We start from the raw sequence: 24,331 nt of genomic DNA, 5'->3' as shown, positions 1-24,331 counted from the left end.
AGCCTTAGGGAAGTCTTGAGTCTGCCTTGAGCCACTGCAGACACTTCATATGTTCTACATTTATCCAGAACTACACAGTCTAGATCATAATTTCCATTCCATCATTATAAATTCAAATCCTGCAAACAGTTTCTTTATGGCAAGGCAGACACAGAAAACGTCACACTTGCTGCAATGCTTAACACCCAGGAAATCAGGTTTGTAATTCAGAACCAAAAAGAACACTAGTTTTTGTAGAAATAGGGACGACATAAGGTCAGAAACATTCTGTGAGGATTTGGGAGAGATTATGGGATCAATTGCTTAGGTGAACTGACATATTAAGCATCTTATATCAGGACTATTTATGCTGTGCTCTTTCTTGCTTCAGAATCCAAATACAGATGCTGCTTTCAATTTGTAAAGTCTGGGCAGAAAGCTGCAGACTGTTTTTGACGCAGAATCATCACACTGGAGCACTCCCTAACCCATATTTCTTAATTTTCTGTTCCCAGCGTGAAGCCCATTTCCTCCCCAGAATTTTGCATGAAATGGATTTGGACTGGAGGCCAAAGTCGTGAAAGCTGACGGCAGCGAAGTCATCTTGTTGCACTTGTTAAAAATAGGTTGAAGGATACCTGTTCTCACAACTATCAGTTGTCACTTTCACATAACACTTTTCACAATGTGAAGATGCTCACAGAATCAGGCAACACTTCATTTTTAATAAGAACAGAATAAAGATACACCTTAATTTCTTCTTTAAAAGGATGAAAAATCTAAAAATTACTAAAAAACAATTTTATTTCCTTTTCAAAAGCGTTTTCAAAGAGAGTGTTAACAGCTGATTTATTTCATTCCTCCTACATTCGTCTGTTTGTCTTCATCATTTCACTCTGAGGAAAAGCTGTTCCACTGTTTTAACTTGTGGGCTGTTATTTTTTGGGTTTTTTTTAGACTGACTCGCATTGTCACATCCAGTTCCTCTGTAAATCACCCCATAAGGCTCTGCACCTTTCCTGAGTTTTATTTCTCCTACTGATATCTGTAAAGTCTGCACACGAACAATGATTCCGCTCATTTCAACTGCTGTGCCGTATGTCACTGACACGGTTCCAAAACGCTTTTGAAGCTTTGCATTCTAGATAAATCCTCTCACACGTTTGCTCACAGCAGCTGCCTCAAGGATCCGTGTTGTGTTGGGCAGCTGGAAGGATCCAGCCTCAGACAGAAGTGCCAGTGACACACATGCATTTCCTACTTGCTTGATGTGGAATTTGCTGTCACTTCTACCACCCATCAACAGTTTTAAAACATCCATTTCCAAATGCCCTCTCACCTTCTGGGATATGGGATTGCCTCCATGAGGGAGCATTTTTGGGCAAAAAAAAAAAAAAAAAGGCAGAATTCAGGAGAGTCATTTTGTCTGGAAATGGAAGCAATTAAGTTGGATGGTGAAGCTCACAGCAGCCATTCATTATGAGAATACCTTTTCTGTGAAACAATGAAACCAATTTAAAGAAAGAATGATTTTTGTAGGCTTACAAGTACAGAGGCATGGCTGTGAAGATCACCATTCTTAAAATGCAGCTTTTATCGTGTTATTTCATTTGATTCAGGTCTGTTTTCAAATCAGTTTTCAAATCTGTTTTCAAATGTTGTCTACGAGGTCTTTTATCCCAAATATGTTGGTGACTTTACCACCTCTAAGCCATAAAAAAAGCTGTTTTCCAATTGGGGTGGACAACAGTGTCAGGATTTAACAATTTGGATACACTTTCTTGCTGTAACAGAAAAACTATGCTATATTTAAGTTGCATGACTTCTCTTTGTCTTTGTTTCCAGACTGTGAAAACAAGAAGTTTCCGCACTTACTGCACGGTACTGTACTGTAAGCCTTTATTAACTCAAGCCTTGTTTTCTCATTCCTTACAGCATCATTTCTACCACTACTTCCATTAATTCTAGTAAAAATTCTCAGGAGGATATCTATTGTTCTTTCTGCAGGACAGAGTAAATTTTTCATTAAGAAACAACAGTTTTTCCCCTTTCCCACCTGCCTTCAATGCCTTTTTCTAATTAAAAGTACATTAGCTCCTTGAGAGCAACAAAAACAAAACTACTTTCTGTGTAAGCTGTATTTTTTACCAGCCCTTCTTAAAGAGAAAAAGACCCACCTTACAAATAAACTAGTTGGCAGCAGAAACAGGAATTTTCCCTTCTGCACTGTACTTACAAACATATACAAGTTCCCTTCGCTTTGTGCTTTAGCCTGAGGCTTCCAGTATGTAGAAACCTCCTGTCTAAAATGAAACTTATACATTTAATAAGAATTCAAGGCTGTCTGAAGAGAATAGGCTCTTTTATTAACTACATAAGTCTGAAACTCAGTTAGACGCTGTTCAGAGTTCTGTAAATGTAAGTCTGTATTTCACCATGGACATGTTCAGTGACTTAAAAGCAATATAAACAAGGTAATTCCTAAAGGAGCGTGGCATCCTTTTCTCAGTGCAGTCATATCCATCCCAGTTACTGGCTACTTTACTTTACTATACTTTATTTCTTACAGTGTTGTAGAGAAGGTTTTTGTGCCGGGTTTTTGTTCTTAACAAGGAAAAACTTGCAAAGAATAAGCAGCATGTGAATAGCAAAGATATTGCTCATGTTTCTATACAGTATAAAAAATTTAATAACTGTATGAACAATGTTGGTACAGCAGAGTGTTTTGGTTAGGAATGGAGCTACACCTCTCTGCTACCTAAAAAATCAAACTCAAGGAGGCTGCAAAGGGAAAGAAATCCCTTTCCTGCCTACAGAGTAGCGTTGTAAAGTCTCTAAAGCAGGATATCATGCACATGCCATATCTCGTATAGCAGCCCTAGCTTCATTTTTAAAAAAAGAAACAACACAAAAGAGAAACTCCTTAAGCCTAATGTGTCAGATAGCTGTTGCCATTTGCAAATACTTTTTGGGTGCAAAAGTTAAACTATTCTTATCTCAAAAAACAAGGTTTTCCTAAGAAATTCAGAAACATGCACATTTTTTATAGACACTGAACTAGCAATATTTCCCTACAGAACAGCTCTGAATCTATCCCCACGTTCAAAAAAAAAAAAAAAAAAAAGCAATTCCTTGACCCACAGCCAGATTGTGAGCGTGGGGGATCAACAGTGGAAGCAGTGCATTGCAGAGATGAAGGTGCAGCCACTGGCAGCAGCTCTCTACCAAGCTCTGGTCCTTCTGCAGCCTCCTTGGAGCTCATTCCACCCTGCCCAGCCTCACTGCTGGGACTGCACAGCCAGAGCAGGACTCAGGGCAGGGCTGGGGCCACCAGGACTAGCGCTGGTGTAAACTGCACAGAGCTAGGGCTAAATGCTAGGGCTGGCAAGGAGAGCAACTGGACTGGTTTGAACAGCCCCAAAATCATTTCCATAGAGTCTAAAGGCAAAGAGGAGCCAACATGGGCTCTGTGCATCAAACAGAAAGGGCATGAACAGGGACCACACAGGATGGAAAACATTTGTGGCCATGAGATTTACAATGTCGAAGGACAAGGAGTAAAAACTACAAGAACAGAGGTTTCCTGCTGAATATGTTCAAATAACTGCAGAGCCCAGACTGCCCTAAAGAGTGATATCAAAGGATTCAATTAAAGATAGAAAGGATTTATTGCTTCCACAGTTTTACAACAGAGCTATCGAAGACAAAGCATAAGGACTGAAACTGTAAAACATTTTAATGCTTCTGAAAACAGATAGCCAGGAAACGGGTTTTTTCCCCAGACAGTATTAAAGCATGTAACACTGAGCAGTCTATATTAATCCTCTGAGCTGCAAAGCAAGTTGGGCTTGGATTATTCGGGAATGAATGACAGATTTAGCTGTACTAGTGAAACAAAGTACAAAAGCAAAGGATTTAATCAAAATTATGTGAAAAGGCAACCGATGTCATTTAAGATGACATCAAAACCTTGCTTTAAAAACTGTTCCAAATTTTTTCAAATCTCCAGAGACAACCAAAAATAGAGAGTGAAATTACTCACTATAAGGCTCTGGAACCATAACCAAAATTAACTGCAGTGACTAAGCATACTTCTCTTGCCGGTAATGAAGAAAAAAAAAAAAAAAAAAAAAGAGACATCCCTTATCCATGATAATTTGACAGTGGTTGTTATTATTAACACAGAAATAAAGTGATCAATGCCCTCTCTCTAAAATACAGAACTTTTCATATTAACAGGTGACAAGGTGAGTGATCTTACTGGAGCTCAATTATAAACCAGTTCTGAAAGGGAATATTTCACACTGAGTAAGAACTACAAGGACAACACAAAGACTGCTGCAAAGTTACAGAGAGCACAAGTTCTCTTCAAGACTTCTACATAGTGGGCAGGGATTGATAAATCAATGGTGAAAGTGTCAGCTCTGCTATAGATTAGCGGAGAATTCAGAAAAGACGTGGTCAAACCTGCAATTATTTAGTCATAAGTGGTCTTACTGCAGATTGCAGCCACAATGAGCAGTTTTTATCTGAATTTTCGTTATTCAAACACACGGATCTCAGTTTTGCAGGTGATATCCTGCTCTCACCATCTCAACCAGGGTTTCTAGTGTTTTCAGGAAAACAGTAGAATTAAACAAGGCTGAAAAATGCTGATTTTCATCAGGAGATTTCCCAGTCTAGGTTTCAGTTTAGGGCTGCTATTTTTAAGCATTCAAAGATATTAATTCAGCCATCATTTCATTATGGAAAGTGAAAAACGATGCTCACAAGATTACCATTTACTTGCAAGAATACACCCTGCTCATGGAATTTTACACTTTGATTCTTGCACACCTTTATGGAAATAACCTCTCAAGCTTGGTTAGATCCAACACAACTCAAAAACCTGATCTCCAGCAGAACTTTAAAAATACAAGAACCTTCTTCTTTTAGAGGAAAAAGAAAAGAAATTTACATTACTATCTAAACCTTAAGTTTTAAATCTACAAGCCAGATACCAGAGCCACCCACTGTGAATGGGATTTGTGTGCTTTTACCAAGCCACTGGAATCTTGCACAACCTCATGCACCTGAAACACTTCACAGAACCACTATGATCAAGAACCAAGAAGTGCAACAAAACAGCCCCTACCACTTTAAAATATATATGCCTTTATTCCACTTTTTACTATAATCTTTACTTACATAATCAAAGTAATGTTTTTCAAATATTCCAATATAATATCAAGCAATTTTCTTAAGGACTGATTTAGAACTGCACACCCTGAAGTGATTTATACTTTAATTCCCATGCACTTATCTAAATTGAATTTAATCTGACATCTTATTACCAAGTTCTATTAACATTCTCCTAGAGCTCTTAGTAGTCTTTTCTAAAATTGCCTAATTTATATAAATTTATGACTTTACCATGTATTGACACCCTGCTTTTCACCATTACTCTAGGCAGATAACATAATAATCTATCAGTCTGTACAAAGCCTCAAATAACCCAAATATTTGACTTCTTTCTAGCCCTTCCCAGTCACAGGACTTGTTCTTTAAGTTTCCTTCAATTCATGAACAAGCATGACTGCCCCGACTTTCCCCTTGCCTTAGTTGTTCCAATTTTCCTTAACAACTTTGAATGAGTTGCTAATCCTTTCAAAGTGCCATCTCCTAAATCCTGCTGGTTTCCTTCCAATAAAAATTGGAAAAAATAGCTACATACATTCTTACAAAAAAGTTGGACTTTGATAATCCTGGTGGGCCCCTTCCAACTCAGGATATTCTCTGATTCTATGAAATATTTTTCATGGGTAGCAACGCATTTCTGACCACAAGAACTGCTACTTGAAGTACCCCAAGGTTGAGGCCTTGAAAAGTTTTAACATCAGAATTCTAGACAGGACAACCTACACTACAGCTAAATTTACTCACCCCAGAATAATTTTTGTACTATTACTTTATATTCCTGAATAACTGAATGGCATTTACTGCCATTTTCTAATACCATCAAAATAAATGTTATATCTGGACTTCATACCATTCAAAGATTAGGGTTCCTTAAAGTCAGTGGCAGCTGTGACATTTGGCACATTTAGAGGTGACTGGTAAACAAGGGCTGAAATTGCACTTCCTTGCCTCCTCTGCTCTTCTCCCTTGAAAATATTCAAGGTCAGTGGCATCACTGGGGTTTATTGTAAAGGAGACAGCTATCTGTGGAGAAATGTTCCCCTTGGAGATCTTAAAAGTTCATATTAAAGAAAATAACAATGAACATCATTTTAATATAAATCGAAAAATATATTTCAGTTCTGTTAAGTTAATCAGACTTAAACCTCCATGGGAAACTTGCAACATTGTTCTGAATTTAAACACTTCCCAACAATTTACAGCCTCATTTTGCCAGCTTTTCCACAATTCACATTCCCCTGAATTTACACAACCTAGAATGCTATTCAACAACAGCTGAACAAAGCCTGTGAAGAAGAGGTTTAATATGCTGAAGAGAAATAGTGCAGGAAAAAGCAGAAACTCCTGAAAAAAGTCCTTCTATTTATTAGATGAAAGATACCTCAGCAATGTATCTCTACTCTCTACACTTTAGATCAACATAGGCAGATCAATTTGCTTCTTATGCTTGCACATCTATGACCAGAAATGTTAATTAGCTTTTGGATTCTCTGGCCCCTCATCAGCATCAAAGTGAGAAAATTATCAGGGAGGGGGATGGGAAGAATGATGCAAAATCCACTTGAAAGATGAACCAAACCTCATCGTTTCTTGTACTTGGTGCAGAACTGGTAATTTGAAACTGCTGTAAAACTGCTATAACACAGATCCTGTCCAAAACCTCTCTTACATGGAGAGCAGGTAAAGTGGAAGCGTGAATCAACAACAGCAGAGCTTAATCTATTTTTCATTTTGGACTCTGAGCCAAGCATAAAATGTGAGATGTTGGAGTAGGTGCCCAGGTATTGATGGGCTATGGGTGGGTGAGCTCCCAGCAAAGAGTACACAGAGACAGAGCAAGCATACACTGAATTTTTTTATCAGGACCCAAAGGAAAGTTGATTCCAAAGGATGAGATTTGCATTTAGATACCATTTCAATTTCTGGAGTTAGCCAGTGCTGAACTGAACTCCTGGTGCTGAAAGGATGCAGTGAATGAAGTGGGCACCTGCACAACCCAAACACACATCAGCACTCTGCTGGAACAATCCTTCCTCCTCCTCTTCATGTGCCTCTCCTACGCTGTCAGCATTCAATTTCCAGTACAACACACATTTATATAACAGCTGTATCAAGGGAAAGGGATACAGCAGGAATCGTGAAGATGGGTGAATATTAGGAACTGGCCCTTGAAGTGGATTTTGTGTTCAGAGGTGGCTGATTTTAATGCAACTAGAATACACAAACACGCATTTATATGGTTTGCAAAAAAAAAAAAAAAAAAAAAAAAAAAAAGTGAATTTCAGTTGTATTTTCACTATGAATTTGTTGGGCTAAAATGCTTGTTTCCATAGTGAAACAAGACAAAAAGGCAAAAAAATAAGAAAAAAAATTCTAAGTCTGGAACTGATAGTTCTATTCCCAGGCAAACAAAACTGTATCTAAACAAAACATTTAATGTAAACAAGATAAAATGTTGCAAAATATTACAGATTTTTATTTTCTTTTAAATAATATAGAGAAACCACATTTTGTTTCACTATAAGAGAAATCTAAGCAATTTTACAACTAAGAAATATATTTTTTCCCAAAATTACACAATCTTTCATGTTCAATGTCAATGGATTAGGCTTTCTAACATACAAGGGAAAATTAACTGTTCCAGCTCGCAGCAGCTTACACACAGCTGGAAGCTATTTGATGGCTTTTTGAGCAGGATACTGGGAATTTCACATGCATCCAGCCATTGCTGAGTGCTCCATGGAGCTGCTCTGGAATTGCATTTTCACACCAGTTCTCTCAGTGAAAGGCTGAACCCCATCACCTGCTCCATCACTGGTTGCATTTGGTTATTATTCTCCCTTTCTTTGCAATACCTGCACATAAGGTGCATTACCTTGCTACCCACATGAGTAACTTCTCTTACAAGTCAGTCAATAGATTTTCTGTCTCATTTTAAAAACTCTGTGATAGCAAGGTACTTATAACTGTAACCCCAAAGTAAAAACCCTATTGCTCTGACCTCTGTTGATTACTTTTAATTTATATACAGGTTAGTCCTTTTTCACCTTCTGGTCTTGTTTAAGAATATAACAACAAAGCAACCTTGACAAAATTGGAATCAACTGGTAATTAATATTCCATTTAATGGAGATGAAAGCCACGGCACTCTAAGAGGATACTGCACTTATTACATTAAGCTATATATAACTGCATCAAATGGAATATTTAAGCATTTTAAGTTGAGCATTTTATGCGTTAGTAATTCACTTAATTATTTTCCCCAGAGAACAAGCGGTGTAATATCACGCTGATGCATAGGGAATTATATGAATAAATCTTCAGGCATCAGGATAGTATCAGATACCCCAGAGCCTCACTTAAATCAATAAAAGCAGGAGGAAGTAGTGGGAAGAATGCTGTTTCTGGCTTATTTCACAGCGCTGTCTGTACAGCAGGTACACCAATCATGCTGAAGACCTCTTTGCCTTAACTTAATGAAAATGTAACTCATACTTTCACACTTTCATAAAAGTAAAAAGCTACCTATATTACATCCTCATTTAAAATGTCTCTGCTAGACCTCTTGCTTCATGATAACCATGTTCTAATGAATTTGAGCTGTTCAGGTCACATTGTATTTCTACACAGTCATGGCAGTCTCAGAAAACAGGTGAGAATGAATCAGTGGAAAGACTGAGAGGGCATAAATAAGAAACTTCACCAACAATTCCCTGCAGATAAATAAATGAATGTGTCACTATTCTCCAACACATAACCTCACTAACTCAACTAAACCAGCCTCTGTCTAAAATATTTTCTGCACTGTAGCCAATTTTTATAGCTCTGAATTTGATATGGGAAATATTACATCAGTAATCAATGACTGCAGAGAGAAACTGAGATAGGAAAGAGTCATAAAATGAGCAAGAAAGGCAAGGAGAAAGGGAACATTATGTTAGAGATCTGAAAATGGGAAACAGGACTTCTGTTACTTTGTGAGTATGTGGTTTGTTTTATTTAGTATTTTCTTTTTATTGTATTGGCAGGACAAATTGGAAATTAAAGAAATAGAATAAGAGACTGACACAAAATTGTCAATGAAAAAGGTCTAAATTTGATTTGTACCTGACCCCAGCTGCTGCTACAGGTGGGTGGCAGCCAGGGAGTTCTTTCCATCTTCAGCCTCAAGCTCCACCACTGCTGTGGTGAAATCCAGATCACACTGTGAGTCAGAGGAGCACAAACATCAAACAGAATTCAAGCTACAGCACTGCCCTAATTCATATGCTGCTACCCACTTTCTTGGTGGACTGTTGACAGCTGAGACTAACTCAGAAGCAAAAAACAATTTCCAACTCTTGTGCTGCGCAGAAGTTTCAACTGATTTGGCACTGGAGAAAAGTTGAAATCGAGCTGCTGTGGTGTTTGTCTGTTACCAAGGGATTCCTCCTGTGTAAGTGGGATTCCTACCTAGCCACTCTCTGCCTTTTCAACTACTTTTGCTGTTGGAAAAAGGATGTGGCTTGGCCCACACTGTCTAGAAACTAAGAACTAACAAATATAACACACTTTTATATTAATTCATTAATATTATCCAACAGCACAAACTGTTGGCTGCCCTTAGCAAGTTGAATATTTCTGAATATTTTGGGAAAAGCATCCAGCTGCTAGCTGGTGAGTCACCATAACAAAATGCTCATTCCTCTAAAGAGTTATCCATCAACGTAAGTAAAGCATGGGTTTAAATTCCCAGTTACACAGCCCACTTACCTTGGTCATTTTGATGTCATTCCTGACTTGTACTATGTAACAAATGCTACGTAATTGCCATAGTTCTCTTGAAGTGGTGGTAAGTTCCCCACAATGAAAGAAAATCAGAAGAAATTCACTGCCTTTCTGCACATCCTCCCCACCTCCCTTACCTGCAGTTATTGCAGGAACTGATGTAATTTTTGTTACTAATGAAGGTGTTCAAGATCTCCTTGTCCATTTGCTACAACTGTGCCTCTCTTTCACCTTTCTGTTTCCCATGAGCGCAGATTTTGGTCCTTGACAGTCAAGGATGTTTTTATTCTTTTTATAGGCATTATTCCACTATGAATACATGTTCACTCATAATAGACCCAAGATTTCAGCCTGCCCCTCAGCAGTGCTGGTGATGCTGTTATTGTGTCACAGCTCTTATGTCACCTGTATAATTTGCAAAACCCTTTTTGCCTGAAGTGCCACTCGTGGGTATAAACAGACCTAAACTGTTTACACTGCCCACAGCTCTCACAGACTGCTCAAAGACCACAAGCATCTATTAAAAAAAAAAAAAAAAAAAAAAAAAAAAAAAAAAAAAAAAAAGTTTGGGAAAAAGGTTGTAGACATTGTCCCTTTACATTTCTCCCATTGTGCTGAAGTACTACTTGTACTGATATTTTCATCAGCAGTATTAATTCTACACACCATCTCATCCCTTAGTAATTTCCAGAAAAATCAGCATAACAGGGTGATACTTGAAGTGTTATCTGAAGAGTTAGCCATGGAATTAAGAATTAAAATGCACTAGAGGGACAGGACTTCTTAAAGAAAAACCTGTCTTCTTAAAGAAAGACCCAGCTCCTCACAGTGGGATTTTGAAGGATTCAGAAATTGTAGGAGAGAGATGAACCATCTGTTCTGTCAGCTGGGGGAAGAAGGGGACTTAGGATACTGATCTAGAATAAACTCACAGTACAATATTACATCTTTTCTGGATATTCCAAAAAAGGAGACAATCATAATTGTCTTTTTCTTTAATTCATTCCTATGCATGGCAATACTTTTAGTTCAGCCTTGTGTCTTGGTCTGTAAATACTAAATACAGAATGCCCAAAAGCAGAACCAGGTAATTCTAATGACTTTTCACATTTAAAAACATAAAACCAGTGTCAGATCCCTGATTTTCTGAAAATTTCAGAGCTAAACTGATTATCTGAATTTTGCAGCTTAGACCCTCCTCTCTATTGTAAAGGGGGAAATGGAGGTTTTTTTCATTGCTGATCCTTTTTTTTCATTGCTGATTTACTTTTAGTTGCTAAGTAGCATTACAAGAGTAACAAATGTGGGTAGAGATATGAAACTTTATGTAAGGTTTAGCTGCAAGTATGTGTATTCCATGATACTAGCAAAAAAACATCTACACAAAACAAGCAACTGACTGATGAGAAGCAGGTAATAAAAATGTGCCATGGACAACAACAAGCTCCTGGTATTTTAGGAGTCAAAGAAGGAGGAAGTATTATCAAATCGTATCACAAATCCTATCAGAGTAAGTTTTCTGGGAAAATGTTTTCTCTCTTAAAAGTTCACATTACTTGATGTTTAACAAAAAATCAAGAGCATAAAAAAGAAAGACGGGCTTCTCTAAATTAAATCAAAAGCTCCCATCAATTCTAGTTCGACCAAATTTCTCTCCTAAATTTAAGACAAAGACATGAATCTCATGGCCAAAAGAGGGTCCACCACATCCCTTTTCTCCTAGTTTGGACCAGCTGTAACATACAGCTTTTCCATATGAACAAGAGTTTCAAAAATTAACATATTTAGAACACATTTAGAAACCCTGAAATCATTTAAATTCTTGATATCTAATTCAGTGAATTCTAGGGTGGACCAGCAGAAATATGCAGCATTGACGCAACTTGATTTATCCCCTGCATCCAGAAACTGGATTCTCTGGTTCCAGAACAGTTAGTTTCAAAATATCCCCAGCTGAAACAACAGCCTTTATGTGAAAAGAACAAAAGAAATAGTAAAATACTTTTTCCTCAGAAGCCAAACAACTGAGCAACTGCCATGTCGCCATGTCTGTATTGAATCACAACCTGAACATTTCTTACCTAGTAAATTAACTGTAACTCTAGTTAATTTAGAGTAATTCACCGGTTTAGTAACATGGAAGGATTATGCCCTAGAAGCCTATGGAAAGTCAGAACCCACGGCACTGTTGTCAGAAGTCAAGTGCCTTCTCCTCACATGTCAGGTAAGGATGACAAATAAACTGCTTAGGTGACTCCTGGATCCCAGCGCTCTCCATCACCGGCCATTCCCATGCGGGATCCCCTTTGCTGCCACCTCACATTTCAACACAAAGTGCAGCTGTAGCCCAAGAAGAGTTATTACAAGGACCCACCTTAAAGGCCAAGCATGTCCATCACCCTGAGCCCAGCAGCCTCGGCTCACCCATCCCTGTAACCCCACCGAGCTCCCACCGCCTCCCGCCCAGCCCCAGGGCACGCACCGATACCTGCACTCCCATTCCGTGCAAATGCTACTCAGACAAGCTACAGCACAGCCCGCAGCTTAGTTCAGACACTTCGATCCGAAAAACACGAAATCAAGTAATGGTTAAGGGTTTACAGCCCCATGGGTGGCCGGCCAGCCTGGATGCAGCCGGGAGGTCCCAGAGCAAACCCTCACGGAACCGAGTGGATTTGAGCCATCCCACACCTCCGTCCTGAGGCTGGGGACCACTCCTTGTGATACCATATATTTGATTTTCAAATGAGAAAGCTGGGCAGAAATGAGGAATGGCAAGCCGAACTTTCAGGAAATCCAAAGGAACTGAACTTACTTCAATGAAGCCAGTTAATCAGGAGCTGAGAACCACTCTTAATCACGCTAATTTCCCTAAGCATGCTATTTTCCCAATCTCAACGGGACTGGAAGTGAGGTATTTTGACCCTAGAGCTATCACCTTTCAGACAACCTGTGATTAATCAATCACCCTTTTCATCCAAGACTGCTTTTGCCAGTCTAATCTTACCTAATCACCGTCTTCCCATCTTTGCAGAACAGTCACAGCCTCCTTCCTCCGGCGTTTTTGCGAGCCAGGGGCGGGACCCCCGGCGGGGCAGTGACTGTCAGCTGCTGCCTTGGGTCTGCAGTGGAGACACCCCCAGAACACACCAGGCTGGATTGTAAATACCCATCACAGGATGCACGGGGTGCTCCCAAGATGTGCGCTGCTCAGCATCAACCATCACTGCCCCTGCATTTTCTGGAAAGCATTGCTCGCATTGCCACCGGCCAGTGGGTGTCGAGAAACAAGGAGTGGGCAGGCACAGCAGTGCTCGATTCCTGGAACAGCAACTGAACATAAGAGGAGAAGGCAGGCTCGTAACATGTCCACACAAAGAAACCAGTATGGCTCGATCCAAGAATATCCGTGTATGGGTCTGGAATCATATTTTTGTTACCAACAAATAGAAATGGATTGCTGCTTTGGTATCAGTACGACTTCTAAAAAATGTTCACAGTTTAAATGTCAATATGGGAAGAAGGTGATTGTATTTTTTAATAGGTTATTATTAATACAATCTATCCTGAGCACCTTTCTAGTAATTCTCCATGACAGTAAGGCTGCATAAAAGAGAGGGGTTAATGAGCTACAAGTTTCTTTGCAATACAGAAATGCAGTTCTAGGAGGTTTGCCATTTTTAAGTACAATCAAATTATGAATATTATGTACTTGGTCTATCTCCTTGCTGTGAAAAAGAAGAGATAAGAACAGCACAAAAATTCTTTGAAAATCTTCATAGCAGTGTTACTTTACACCTGATGCACATTTTGCTCCCAGCCCAGCAACAGCATCACATTCCAGTTGAGGTCTTTATGTTCTCCCGTGTAACAAGCAGTGATAATTCCTACTCTGGTTCTAATACAGAATCTCTTGACATTACTAAGAGCAGCAATGAGCGGATCTCTGTTTACCTGCACAAGTCTATAGTCAGCCCCAGGCAAAACCAGTTTATCCATTTGGGACAGTGCACACCTGTTGTTAGTTAATCCCCAGATGACAAATTACAAAAGGGAGAATAACAAACACGTTGGTATCTAAAATAATGTGTTTTCAGCATGACTCACCTCATAAACCCCTGGAACCAAAATGGATTAGAAGTTTATAACAGCAGTTTCACCAGGATGTTGGCTTGCTACTAGGGCTGGCTTCCAAAATAAAGTTACAGGTCCCAAGGCATATTTAGATTTCAATAACATGAACATACTAACTGCACTTACAGTCTTCAGAAAAAAATTCCAAGGCTGTGTCTGAGCAATATAAAGGCTGTTTCATTCGCTTAGCACTAATATCTATCTTGTTTCATTATAAAGCACTTGAAGAAAGCCTTGTGCATACAGATAATGTGTGTTTCTTTCCTTCCATCGCGCATAGCTCGCTTGCCATCTAGTGGGCACAGCACGTGAATTAAAGCACAGCTACTCTCGGCGAGAAATGAGCAGTCACGAAGTGTGTGGGTATAACAGCTTTGAATGAAATATTTCAACTAGCAGCAGAAAATTATTAGCATAGCTAGCAGGACTGCCTGTTAGATTCCCTTGACTGATAAATTTCGTCTAACCTCTAGGCAACCTCATTAAAGAAATCTTTTAAAAAACACTTTCTTCCATACCATACGTTCTTTTTGGTCTCAAAAAAATAAACCACAGTGATGAAATCGAATTATAGTTCATCTTATAATACTGCCAAGATAATTTGCAACACCAGACTATTGAGACACAAAACACATCCAAAGCCTTCATCTCCAAGGCAAAAACATAATCTCATTTTTAGTCTGGAGAAAGAAGAGTTAATAAAAAGCATCTTGCACTTCTTTGATTCAATCCCCCAAAGTACAGTCAATTAATTACATGTTTAAATTAAGCATTTGATTAAGTGTCTTCCTTGACCAGAGAGCTCAGTGTCCTATTGACCTGTGAGTCTGAGTTACAGCTCATTTGCTTTGAAACCAGCCCAGGACAATGAACAGCAGGGAACAAAACGATTTTGTGCTTGCTTGCATCAATATAAAAATGGAGTAAATCCTTTAAATGATCTAGAACTGAATCAGACTGAAAGTGTCAGTAACCCTTCAAAATTTTGTATAATTCTCTCAAACAACATTCTGTGTAAGTTTTAGGGTGCTTTTGCAGTGTCAATTTTAAGGGGATTAAAATACGTGAAAAATTCCTTATAAGAATCAACAGAGTGCAAAAAAATATCTATCAATCAAAAAAGAGACCTTGTAGAGTCCCTATAATTTCCTGTTCAGAAAATTATATTCTGACTCTGAATTATATTCTGAATATAGCTTGAAATAATCAAATAACATGCTGTGAACATTTTTTTCCTTAATCAAGTCAAACATCTGCTAATGACCACGGGGAATGAAATAGGCTACAGCTGGCTAGATCATGCACATGTGATTACTGCTTAGCCACAATTTATGTAATTAGTTAGAGTCGTACTAAGCTACTTAAAACACATGTTAAAGATCTAATGATGAGCTGATATTAATGGGTATTTACAGCATGCTTAAATCCTTTCCAAAGAATGTTTGAATATGCCTCTGACATGAACACGTACAGAAAATGATTGTACATCAAAATATTACTGCTTTTAAAGAAACACATGTATCTATCTACTCAAGGGAATATTTCTGAGTACGTTTTCAAAAGATGTATCAACAATACCCTTTTCTCATTACAATCCCAGTTACATAGGGCTGGAAACACATGGGGGAAATTTTTATTGTGGTTATTCATGTTCCAAAGCTTAAACCCTACAAGGGAGAGCTGGCCTTCTGGAGGGAATAAACATAAGCACTTATTTTGAGTGAGTCCCTCGACAGCAGTTTTGCTAAATCTATGTGATTCTGCCTTTGGCCAACATGGAATGAGCTGCTGGATTGGAGCCCAGAGAGGCACTTCCCAGCAATACCTACAGAAAGCCAGGTTCAGATGCTGCCAGCCCCAGCCCCAGGCCAGCCCATGCCTGGCTGCTCCTGTCCAGCACCTGCCTGCCAGGGGCAGGAGCACCCTAACCACCACAAGGGTGAGACCAGGACACGCTGAAATCCAAGCCGTCACCTATAAACGGCCAGTATCAAGGATAACTGCTGGAAATATGCATGATTATGGCCCTTCAAACATTTCAGTTTAACACCAGGGAAGTGTAAAGTGAGGCAGAATGGCAGGTAGTGAGGAAGGAGTTTTGTTTTCTCAATAGGCAACATCACAGTCAGAGCTCTCCTTACAAGCCAAAGGATGCCTGTTGAGCATAGGCAACTCAGTTGGAAGGGTGACACAGGATAGACCAACACAAAATGTTAAACACTGTCTCCCATAACACTGTGGAGAATTTTCTTTAGTTGCAAAGCTACAGGCTCTTTCAAATAAAACTTTCAGTTCTGTTCCTCAACTTCTCCTCCAAAATCCAACTGGACGAAGTCCTGACCAACCAAATGCTGAATTTAGCCCTACTCTGATGGGGACTGGAGCCGCTAAGATACTAACCTGGCAAGTTCCCTGAACTATTCTTGAGGAGCAGCTATTGCTTGAGACAAAGTACAAAGAAGAGACAGTAGTTATATCACAGGATGGGTTCACGACCAAAGAAAGAATATTTCTTTCTTCATCTCTTCTGGCCAAAAAATTCATATCTGTTAAAAGTAGACATCAAAAAAAAAAAGGTAATTAGATTAATTTTAATTCAAATCAGTTCAGAAAGCAGACATGACTGGTGATCAGAGCTAGACTCCTGCTCTGAACTCCTCTACAAAGCAAAGTCAGCAAGTCAGAGCCTCTAAGAAACAATACCAAAATGCATAACCTGAGAAATCAAACACCCAAACTTCAGTGTAATTGATGAATGTGATAAACCAGAAATGTCTACATAAAACAATACATCTCACAATTACATGTTTATTACAAGTGCCTACAGGAGTATGTAGGCAATGGAGCACGAAACAATGTTCATTAAGTTTCAGGTTTGCAAGCTATTAAACATTCTGTCCTGATCACACCAAGCACTTTGGTGTGTTACTAGAGGACTACTGCGCTCATGTTTAAATGTAAGAACATCCTTAAGCAACTTGCAAAAATGAAACCTCAGTCAACTATTCTAAATTCCTCTTGATTGCACACATCAGGATTGACTCCAGCTAAGTCAGTAATGTAACACTAATCTCTACACAGTGTAAGATAAAAATCCCCTATTAAGTGAGCAAAGCCTTTGCATTACAAGCTCACGCAGAATTTCATTCCTAGTGAATTTGAAAATGTGTGATTTATAGCAAAGGCCTGGATACTCAATGAACTGGATTTGGCTATCAAGCTTCAAGTTTTGCACTCACAGAGTAAAGTTAAATATCTGAATTATTTATGGTTATTTTTATTTTAATCTGGAGGTAGATTAAATAATAGATGTAATCATTACCCGAAATTAAGGCTTCTGCCCTGCTCAGGTATTTCCCACTCAGGTATTCCTTAAAGACTGTTTTTTCTAAGTTTCTTTTTCTTTTCTCCACAGTTTTACAACCAGTATAATACTGCACTATGTATTTCCATTTCATTTTCCTTTTTTTTAAAAAAAAACCAACAGCACTAAAAACACACAAAAAAGATTACTTAAAAACTCTAAAAAAAGTATGCACAAAAAGACAACAGAAACAAATACCAAAGGCCATACCAAAGAGCAAAGGTCGTGCACAGAAGTAGGAAATTCAATAGAACATTAAAATATTTACATCTGCTTGCAAGGTAAAAAGAAAGACTTTTACAAAGGTATATTTTGAAATGCTCAGCATTCCCCCAAGTGTTAAGTATCGCACCAACTTAAACACTTCTGCCTACATAAATTATCCATATTGTTTCTGTCTGATGTGCATACTCCATTTACACTCACATTGTAATTTACGATGACTGAACTTAGCAAGCCAACTGGAAGCAAACACCCTGAATCGTGGGTGAGCTCCCAGAGCTGCACAGCGTTCAGAGGAACAAGAAATGCTATGTCCCTAACAGGAATAAAACAGTCCCTGCTACACACTACACTCCCAGCTCCTTTAGCAGGAATCAGGGAAGGAAAAGTCCTTTTCTGCACCTCCCTTCGGGTACCTGCTCCCTCAAATTTGAACACCAGCCTATTTAGGGAGTAGCATCCTTTTCAGGCACTGGCATATGGTAACACAAAAGCTGGTAGCACCCAGTATGTTTTCAGAGTTGTAACAAACTCTGCAGACAAAAGGCTCGGGAACAATTAGTGTGACCTGTGACTGTTCCTATCATGCTCAGGCAAGCAGCCACATCACATTTGAGAGGACTGCATGAGCAAACACTGCTTAGAGGGGACATCAGTTGTAGACTTGGGCCCAAAACAATCCATTATGGCCCTAGGACAACATTATAAATTAAACTGAAAAGCAATTAAAGCCATATATACCACAAGCCTGTAAAGACCTCACTTGGATTATGAAGTCTCCTAAAACCCCCTTTCTGCCCTGAGTTTGAGCTGCATTCAAGGTAACACCTTAAGTGCCCACTTTTTCCCCAACTGCTAAATGTAATTGTAATTCTAAAAGCACCTCCACGTGCTCAAAAACATTTTTGCCTGTTAACAACTTCCTCCCTCACCAAAGTCCAATATCTAGGATTTTGATCCAAGACCAGTTTTTTATTGCTGCAATAAAGTGAAGGAAACAGAGGGAAAGACAGCGACCAAGAGGACAGCTAGCGTGTGAGGAAGCCAATTACACCTCACATGCTCCATACCCAGCATTATAACCTAGTTTTAAATACCTATGGTCATGAAATTCCCACGAAGTCCTTCAAGACAATGCCAGTATTACTTTATCAGAAAGATATCCCAACCGGCATACTTTAATCTCACAACCTCTGCACTATTTATGGTCCACAAAAATTTACAGCTTCCCACAGCCTTCCTCACCACCCCTCCCCGTGAAGGACCTGTAAGTCAGCTCACAGAGGAAAGATGACCGGGGGCAGTGTTTTATTGGGTGTGTATTTAAAACAAATAGAAAACTTCAGCGCGTAGCAGGAAGCTCGGGCAGTGCACTAGACCAGGATTCGGGAGAAAAACAGTTGTGCCCATTCCCGAGGGGTGCCTCAGGAATGGGGGTCTCCCCCCGTCTGCTCTCCCTCATGTGGAGCTGCTGTGCAAAGCAGCAGGGGGACCACCCCGCACCTCACTACCATCGCCGGGGCCAGGCTAATTCATTCCGACTAATTAATTCCTACAGAGCCCTCACTTAACTGCGGGGAGGAAAAGTTTACCTCCGACTTCGCGGGGCTCTTAGAGCAGAGCTGCCTCCTCAGAGCACATCCACACGGCCCGGCTGGGGCTCTGGCAGCGGGGCAGGCGCTCGGGTGAGGGAAGCGGGGAGGAGGGTGAGGGTGAGGGTGAGGACGGAGGCGGGCCCGGGGCGGGCGGCGGCTCAGGTAGGGGCGGTCCGTGCGCTCCGGCCGGGCTGTGCCGTGCCGTGCCGTGCCCGCCGAGCCGAGCGGAGCGCGGTGATGCGAGCCGGGCCCGGCCCTCCCCGCCCGCCGAGCCAGTCCTGCCGCGTCGGGAGCGGCGGCGCGCTGGGCCCGCCCCGGCGGCGCTGCCCGGCTGGTTCCGCCAGTTCGTGACAGCTCGGGCACGGCCGGCCGAGGCTGCCGCGGCGCTGCGCTGGGCCGGGGCGCTCCGCAGGAACGAGGTCTCCCCGCCGGCACCATGTCCCGAGACCCCGAGGAGGTGAACAGGCTGACGGAGAACACGTACAAAGTGAGTGCGGGACGGGGAGGGGCTGCCCGCCGCCACCTTTGCCCCGGCACCGGAGCCGCGGGGCAGCCGCGGCCCCTCGCGCGGAAACGCAGCGAACTTTTATCTTTTTTTCCTCTTTACTTTTTTCCCCTCTTTACTTTTTTTCCTCTCCCTCATTTTTTTTTTTTTTTTTTCCCTCTCTTTGCTTTTTTATTTTTTTTTTTTCCCCTCTTTACTTTTTTTCTCTTTTCTTGTTTTTTGGTTTGGTGGGTTTGGTGGTTTTTCTCCGGCTCCTTTTTTTCCCCCCACTCCCCGGGAGGGATCCCGCCCGTCCCGGTGTGTCCGGCCGCTCCCGCTCCCCTCGGCCGGGGCTCCGCCGCACCCCAGGGACAAGGCGGCTTCCAGAGCGGTTTCTGCCTCTCCGGCAGGCTCGGTTCAACAGCCAGCCCTGATTCCCTCGGTGTGTTTTGGTGATAAGGTGATTTGGCGATCCTGTGGTCCTCTGCTTGAACCGTTTCTTCATACGGGCTGGAGCCTAAAAATGGCTTAATGCTGAATTAAGTTGCTTGCCAGCGTCCCGAGCTGATAATCAGATTTATGATGGTGCACCCTAGCACTGCCTCAAAGTACCGACTGCTGTGGGTTGTTCAATTTACGTTGGGAGGCTTTTAAACTTTCCAAAATGCCTCGTTATTTGTGGAATTAAAAATACTTTGTTTATGGGCACCAGACACTTGCTCTGAACTCTGTCTCCTTATAAACACACTCCTTCCAAAACACAGCAATTCTAATTGGGAAATATTCCCTTGAGAATCATACTTTTGGTCGGCTAGTGAAGTAATCCATAATTGTGTCTATAATCCTCACTCTACACAGTGTGTTGTACCAGAGAAAGCACTCAAATTTGCATGATTGAATGCATTTGCAAATTTAACTTACAGCTGCACTGCACTTGCAGCTTTGAGCCCTAAGGAAAGCTTTCTGATGGATTGCTCTATTTCACTATTTACAAAATTTTTCTGGTTTATTATCAAACGTTTCATGTTTCTGAAGATGTTGTCCTCAGCATTTAAAGGTTTCAGAAGACATTTACTAGGAGTAAATTTCACTGTTGCTTTTGTTGTTCTTCAGCACACGTTTAAGTCAACTTTACCCCTCCCTTTAAGTAGCCCAGTTATATTGGGGTCATGCTGTATTTGCTGTTTACTTTCTTTGGACTTAGATATCAAATTCGTGGAAAACTACTGGGGAAAAAAAAAAGTGATTATCTGGCTATAAATTTTGTTGTCTTGAACCAGAGCAGATAATCTTAAATAGTCTGGTGCTTTTTGGTATCAATTATGTTTGTGACAAGGCCTTAAGCAAATATAAATTCCCCTCTCAGAGGAGCACGCTCTAAGTACAGGCTCACAGAAGAGAAACCTGGGAAGTTGACTGTTCAGGCTGTGCCAACAAAGGAATGCTCTACTCTGTCTATTGACTTCCAGAATGCAGTCAAAACAGTTTTACAGAGGAGAGAGAAGATCTCCTGTGTGTTTTAATGGATATAATTTAAAATAGGCTCTAAATGAATGAGAGACCTCTAAATAGTAAAACCTTCCCTGTTACTCAGTACTTATTCCCTGGGAAAGTTTATGTTTTACTTTTTTTTTTTCCTTGACTAATTCAAAGGGATCTTTAAGATTGAAATAACCAGGAAAACCACAAAGGAATACAAAGTTAATGTTGACAGTGTGATGAAATGTCTCCTCTGTAAGTATTTTGAGAGGTCTGGCATGTTGCATCACATAGCTCGTACTCACAGGCCTGGAAACCCTCCTGCCCTGCCCTCATTAAAAATTGAAACTTTATCCAGATAAGGTATAAAGGCTGCTTCAGACAGGGAATGGATTCGGGGTCCACTTTAAAGCAGTTATTTCTATATCAAAGTTGAAATCTTGAAAACAGCTGGTTACCCTTTAGGGGCGGAGAGCAGGAGTGTGTATTCAGCACTGGCTGGGACTGTAATCACAGCTCGCCCATCTAAAACAAATGAACACCTCTTTGTGCCATGCTCCAGCCTGTGTGGAGAGTGTGCTCTCCTTTGTTCAGCAGTGCTCATGGCACTTCTGCTGTTGCCTGAGCCATCCCAGCAGTGCACTGCCTGAAACACCGTGCTGGGATGGGTAAAATCCAGCGCAGTGCTTGTGCTTCTCCTACCTGTAAGAAAAAAAGCTTGGTCTGGGGAGAAAACAATTCAGTGCAGTGTAATGATGGCATCTGTGCTGCAGGACCAAATACAGGCTTAAGACTTCTCCAAAAGAAATCAAATTTTGGGTGACCTGGAAAAATAATAGAAAATTAAATTTAATACCTTTCTGGCCTGATATTTTTGGAGGGGTGGGGGAATGTTGTGTGATTATTTTTTTTCCTTACAGTGATAATCCATTGGATTTATTAAATACATAGTAACCTGTATTATACAAAGCTTCAAAATATATTTACAGAAGTCATCAGGTGGCTGAGTAATGCCATTTTATTTTTATCTTGTTCTTCCTTTCTTCTGGCAACAACATCAGAAAGTGAATACCTCAATGTTTTTCAGCTAACCTGACTCAATAAGCAGCATAATTCCCAAATGCATGTGCACACGCCAAAACCAGGGCTGACATTTACCCTTTATGTAAGAGCTGAAGAATCACTTGAACGCATGATAGGAATGGCACGTGCACAATGAAGCCCAAGGGTGTGGGAGCCTATGACTAAAGAGGGCTCAGCCTCCCTTCTGCCAAGGAGCTGCTCAGAGGTTCCCTGGTATGACGCTGCCCTGCCCTGGCAGCTCCCTCTGGGGACGTGGCACCATGGGGAGGGACGCTGTGAGACCCACTGAGGCACAGATGGTCACTTGGTCACCCCAAAAAAGTGGGTTTTGTGTCCCTGCAGCCTGTACAGTGTGGGGGAAAACTGCTTGGCACGCGGCTGTGCTACACAGAGTGCAGGGGAAAGGGGACAGGACGGGGAAGTGCTGAGGTGCAGAGCTGTCCCTCTGCCTGGATGGGCCAAGGGCTGGGCAGGCAGCTCACAGAGTGCTCCTGTGGCTTGAGCTTTCCAGAGCTCTTGATAATGGCATGATTGGTCTTGCTCATCTTGGATTTAAGAGATATATTTCTCTGTGTTCAAGTGAATCTTACCCAGAAATTTTGATTGTCAACCAAAGCACAATTAAAAAAAAAAAAAAAAAAAAAAAAAAAAAAAAACCACTAAAAAAACCACAATACACCTTCCCCCACAAAAAAACCCCTTTGTTCTTCCTAGAGGCAGTGAGAATTATTTTGGTAAGCTATATTGTTTTATTGTGGAAATAGATCTGATAAATTCAGTTTAAAATCCAAAATTCTGTGTTTCTATATTTTAAAAATACTCACAATTATATTAAGCTACAGGATTTATGTATCAAACTTCAAATTCACCTATGGTGCTGGCACAAGCTGCAGTCAGGCTGTTGCTTTGCATCCCTGCGTTGTAAATCTAACTTGGGGGAAGAGGAGCCTTTGGGAGTTTGTACAAAATCCAGTTCTTCCTCAGTACAAATTATCTCTTCTGCCCTTATTTAGAATTATGCTTGCTTGAAGTCTATCCTTGGGCATGTGTTCATAACCTGAAAAGGTTTGTATTTGAAACACACTGATGGATGTTGTATTAATGTTTCTCTTAAACAAGAGATGTTCCATCAAGACGACTAATAATTAGTCATAAAAATCAGTCTTTTTGAATAAACACCAGCATCTTGATTTAGTCTTTTCCGTTCTGTTAAACCTGTTTTAAAATAATACAAAGCTAAAATACAAATGAGATGATGTGCTGAGGGCTCAACTGTGCCCTTCTGAAAACTGTGTTATGGATTTCAGGAGCTAAAGGAGGAGATGAAATGCACTAATGCACAAGATGCTTCAAGTACGGGAGAGCACAGTATTATTTCCTTTTTGTAGAGCTTTTGAATCTTCTCAAGGGGGTCTCAGACATAGTGTGGTGACACTGAAGAGTTCTTAAAAAAATTACTTATTTTCAAATTGAGAAAGAACAATTTAAACTAAATCACTAGTAGCTGTACAGAGCTTAACTATGAAGAGTTGTAGTGATGATAAAGGAGTGATGGTAGACATCAAGAACTACTTTTCCCTGGTAGTTTTCTAATTTCAGAATTCTACCCAAATACGTTTTTATTCATTCTCGCAAGAATGCCTGCAGGATGTAAACTTGAAACTGCAGGGAGTCTATGCATTGTTTAGTTGTGTTCATACCTGCTGAGCTATTGTTCAGTGAGGTGTGTCTTTAAGTAAAAAGCTAAGCTGAGCATTTACAGGAAGGCACTTTTACAATGGCTGTCATTTGTTTTGAAGATTAGCGTTGTTTATATGACCATCAGGAACTGCAAAAGATATAATACCCACACATAGCAAGTGGAAATTCAGGGCTTCTTCCTCTTCAGCCAGCTCCGTGCTACCAGCCTGGATAAATCACACTGGATTCATGTGGTGAAAGGAACACAGCAACTCTTACAACAGATTCTGTGAGGATTTAATGACTCAAACAACCAGAAAAAGTTTCTCTTATGCTTTTTTCCCTTGGAAGGTCGCTTTTGCCAGC

The 24,331-nt window shown here is 40.5% G+C and overlaps 1 protein-coding gene and 1 long non-coding RNA gene across 3 annotated transcripts in view; one reads left to right on the top strand and one right to left on the bottom strand.

Annotated features, from left to right (window-relative positions):
- Nucleotides 1-19,321, bottom strand: part of LOC120759759 (uncharacterized) — a 32,167-nt gene extending 12,846 nt beyond the window's left edge. Inside the window, exon 1 of one of the 2 annotated variants that reach the window (XR_005703226.2) lies at nucleotides 19,237-19,321. This is a non-coding gene — a long non-coding RNA (uncharacterized LOC120759759). Of the gene's footprint in view, nucleotides 1-16,458; nucleotides 16,587-19,236 lie in introns of those variants that run through there. The other variant, XR_005703227.1, reaches the window with a different exon arrangement.
- Nucleotides 19,322-19,567: 246 nt separating this feature from the next.
- The window catches only part of BAIAP2L1 (BAR/IMD domain containing adaptor protein 2 like 1), a 35,370-nt gene continuing 30,606 nt past the window's right edge, over nucleotides 19,568-24,331 (top strand). The window contains exon 1 of the mRNA XM_040079530.2: nucleotides 19,568-19,726. Coding sequence (XP_039935464.1) covers nucleotides 19,676-19,726 — 51 coding nt within the window. The 5' untranslated portion in view covers nucleotides 19,568-19,675. The remainder of the gene's footprint in view (nucleotides 19,727-24,331) is intronic.

The sequence above is a fragment of the Hirundo rustica genome, chromosome 15, assembly GCF_015227805.2.
Source record: "Hirundo rustica isolate bHirRus1 chromosome 15, bHirRus1.pri.v3, whole genome shotgun sequence".
NCBI classification, from domain to species: domain Eukaryota; kingdom Metazoa; phylum Chordata; class Aves; order Passeriformes; family Hirundinidae; genus Hirundo; species Hirundo rustica.
The sequence above is the reverse complement of the archived record's forward strand: the minus strand, read 5'-3'. Positions and strand labels throughout refer to the sequence as shown.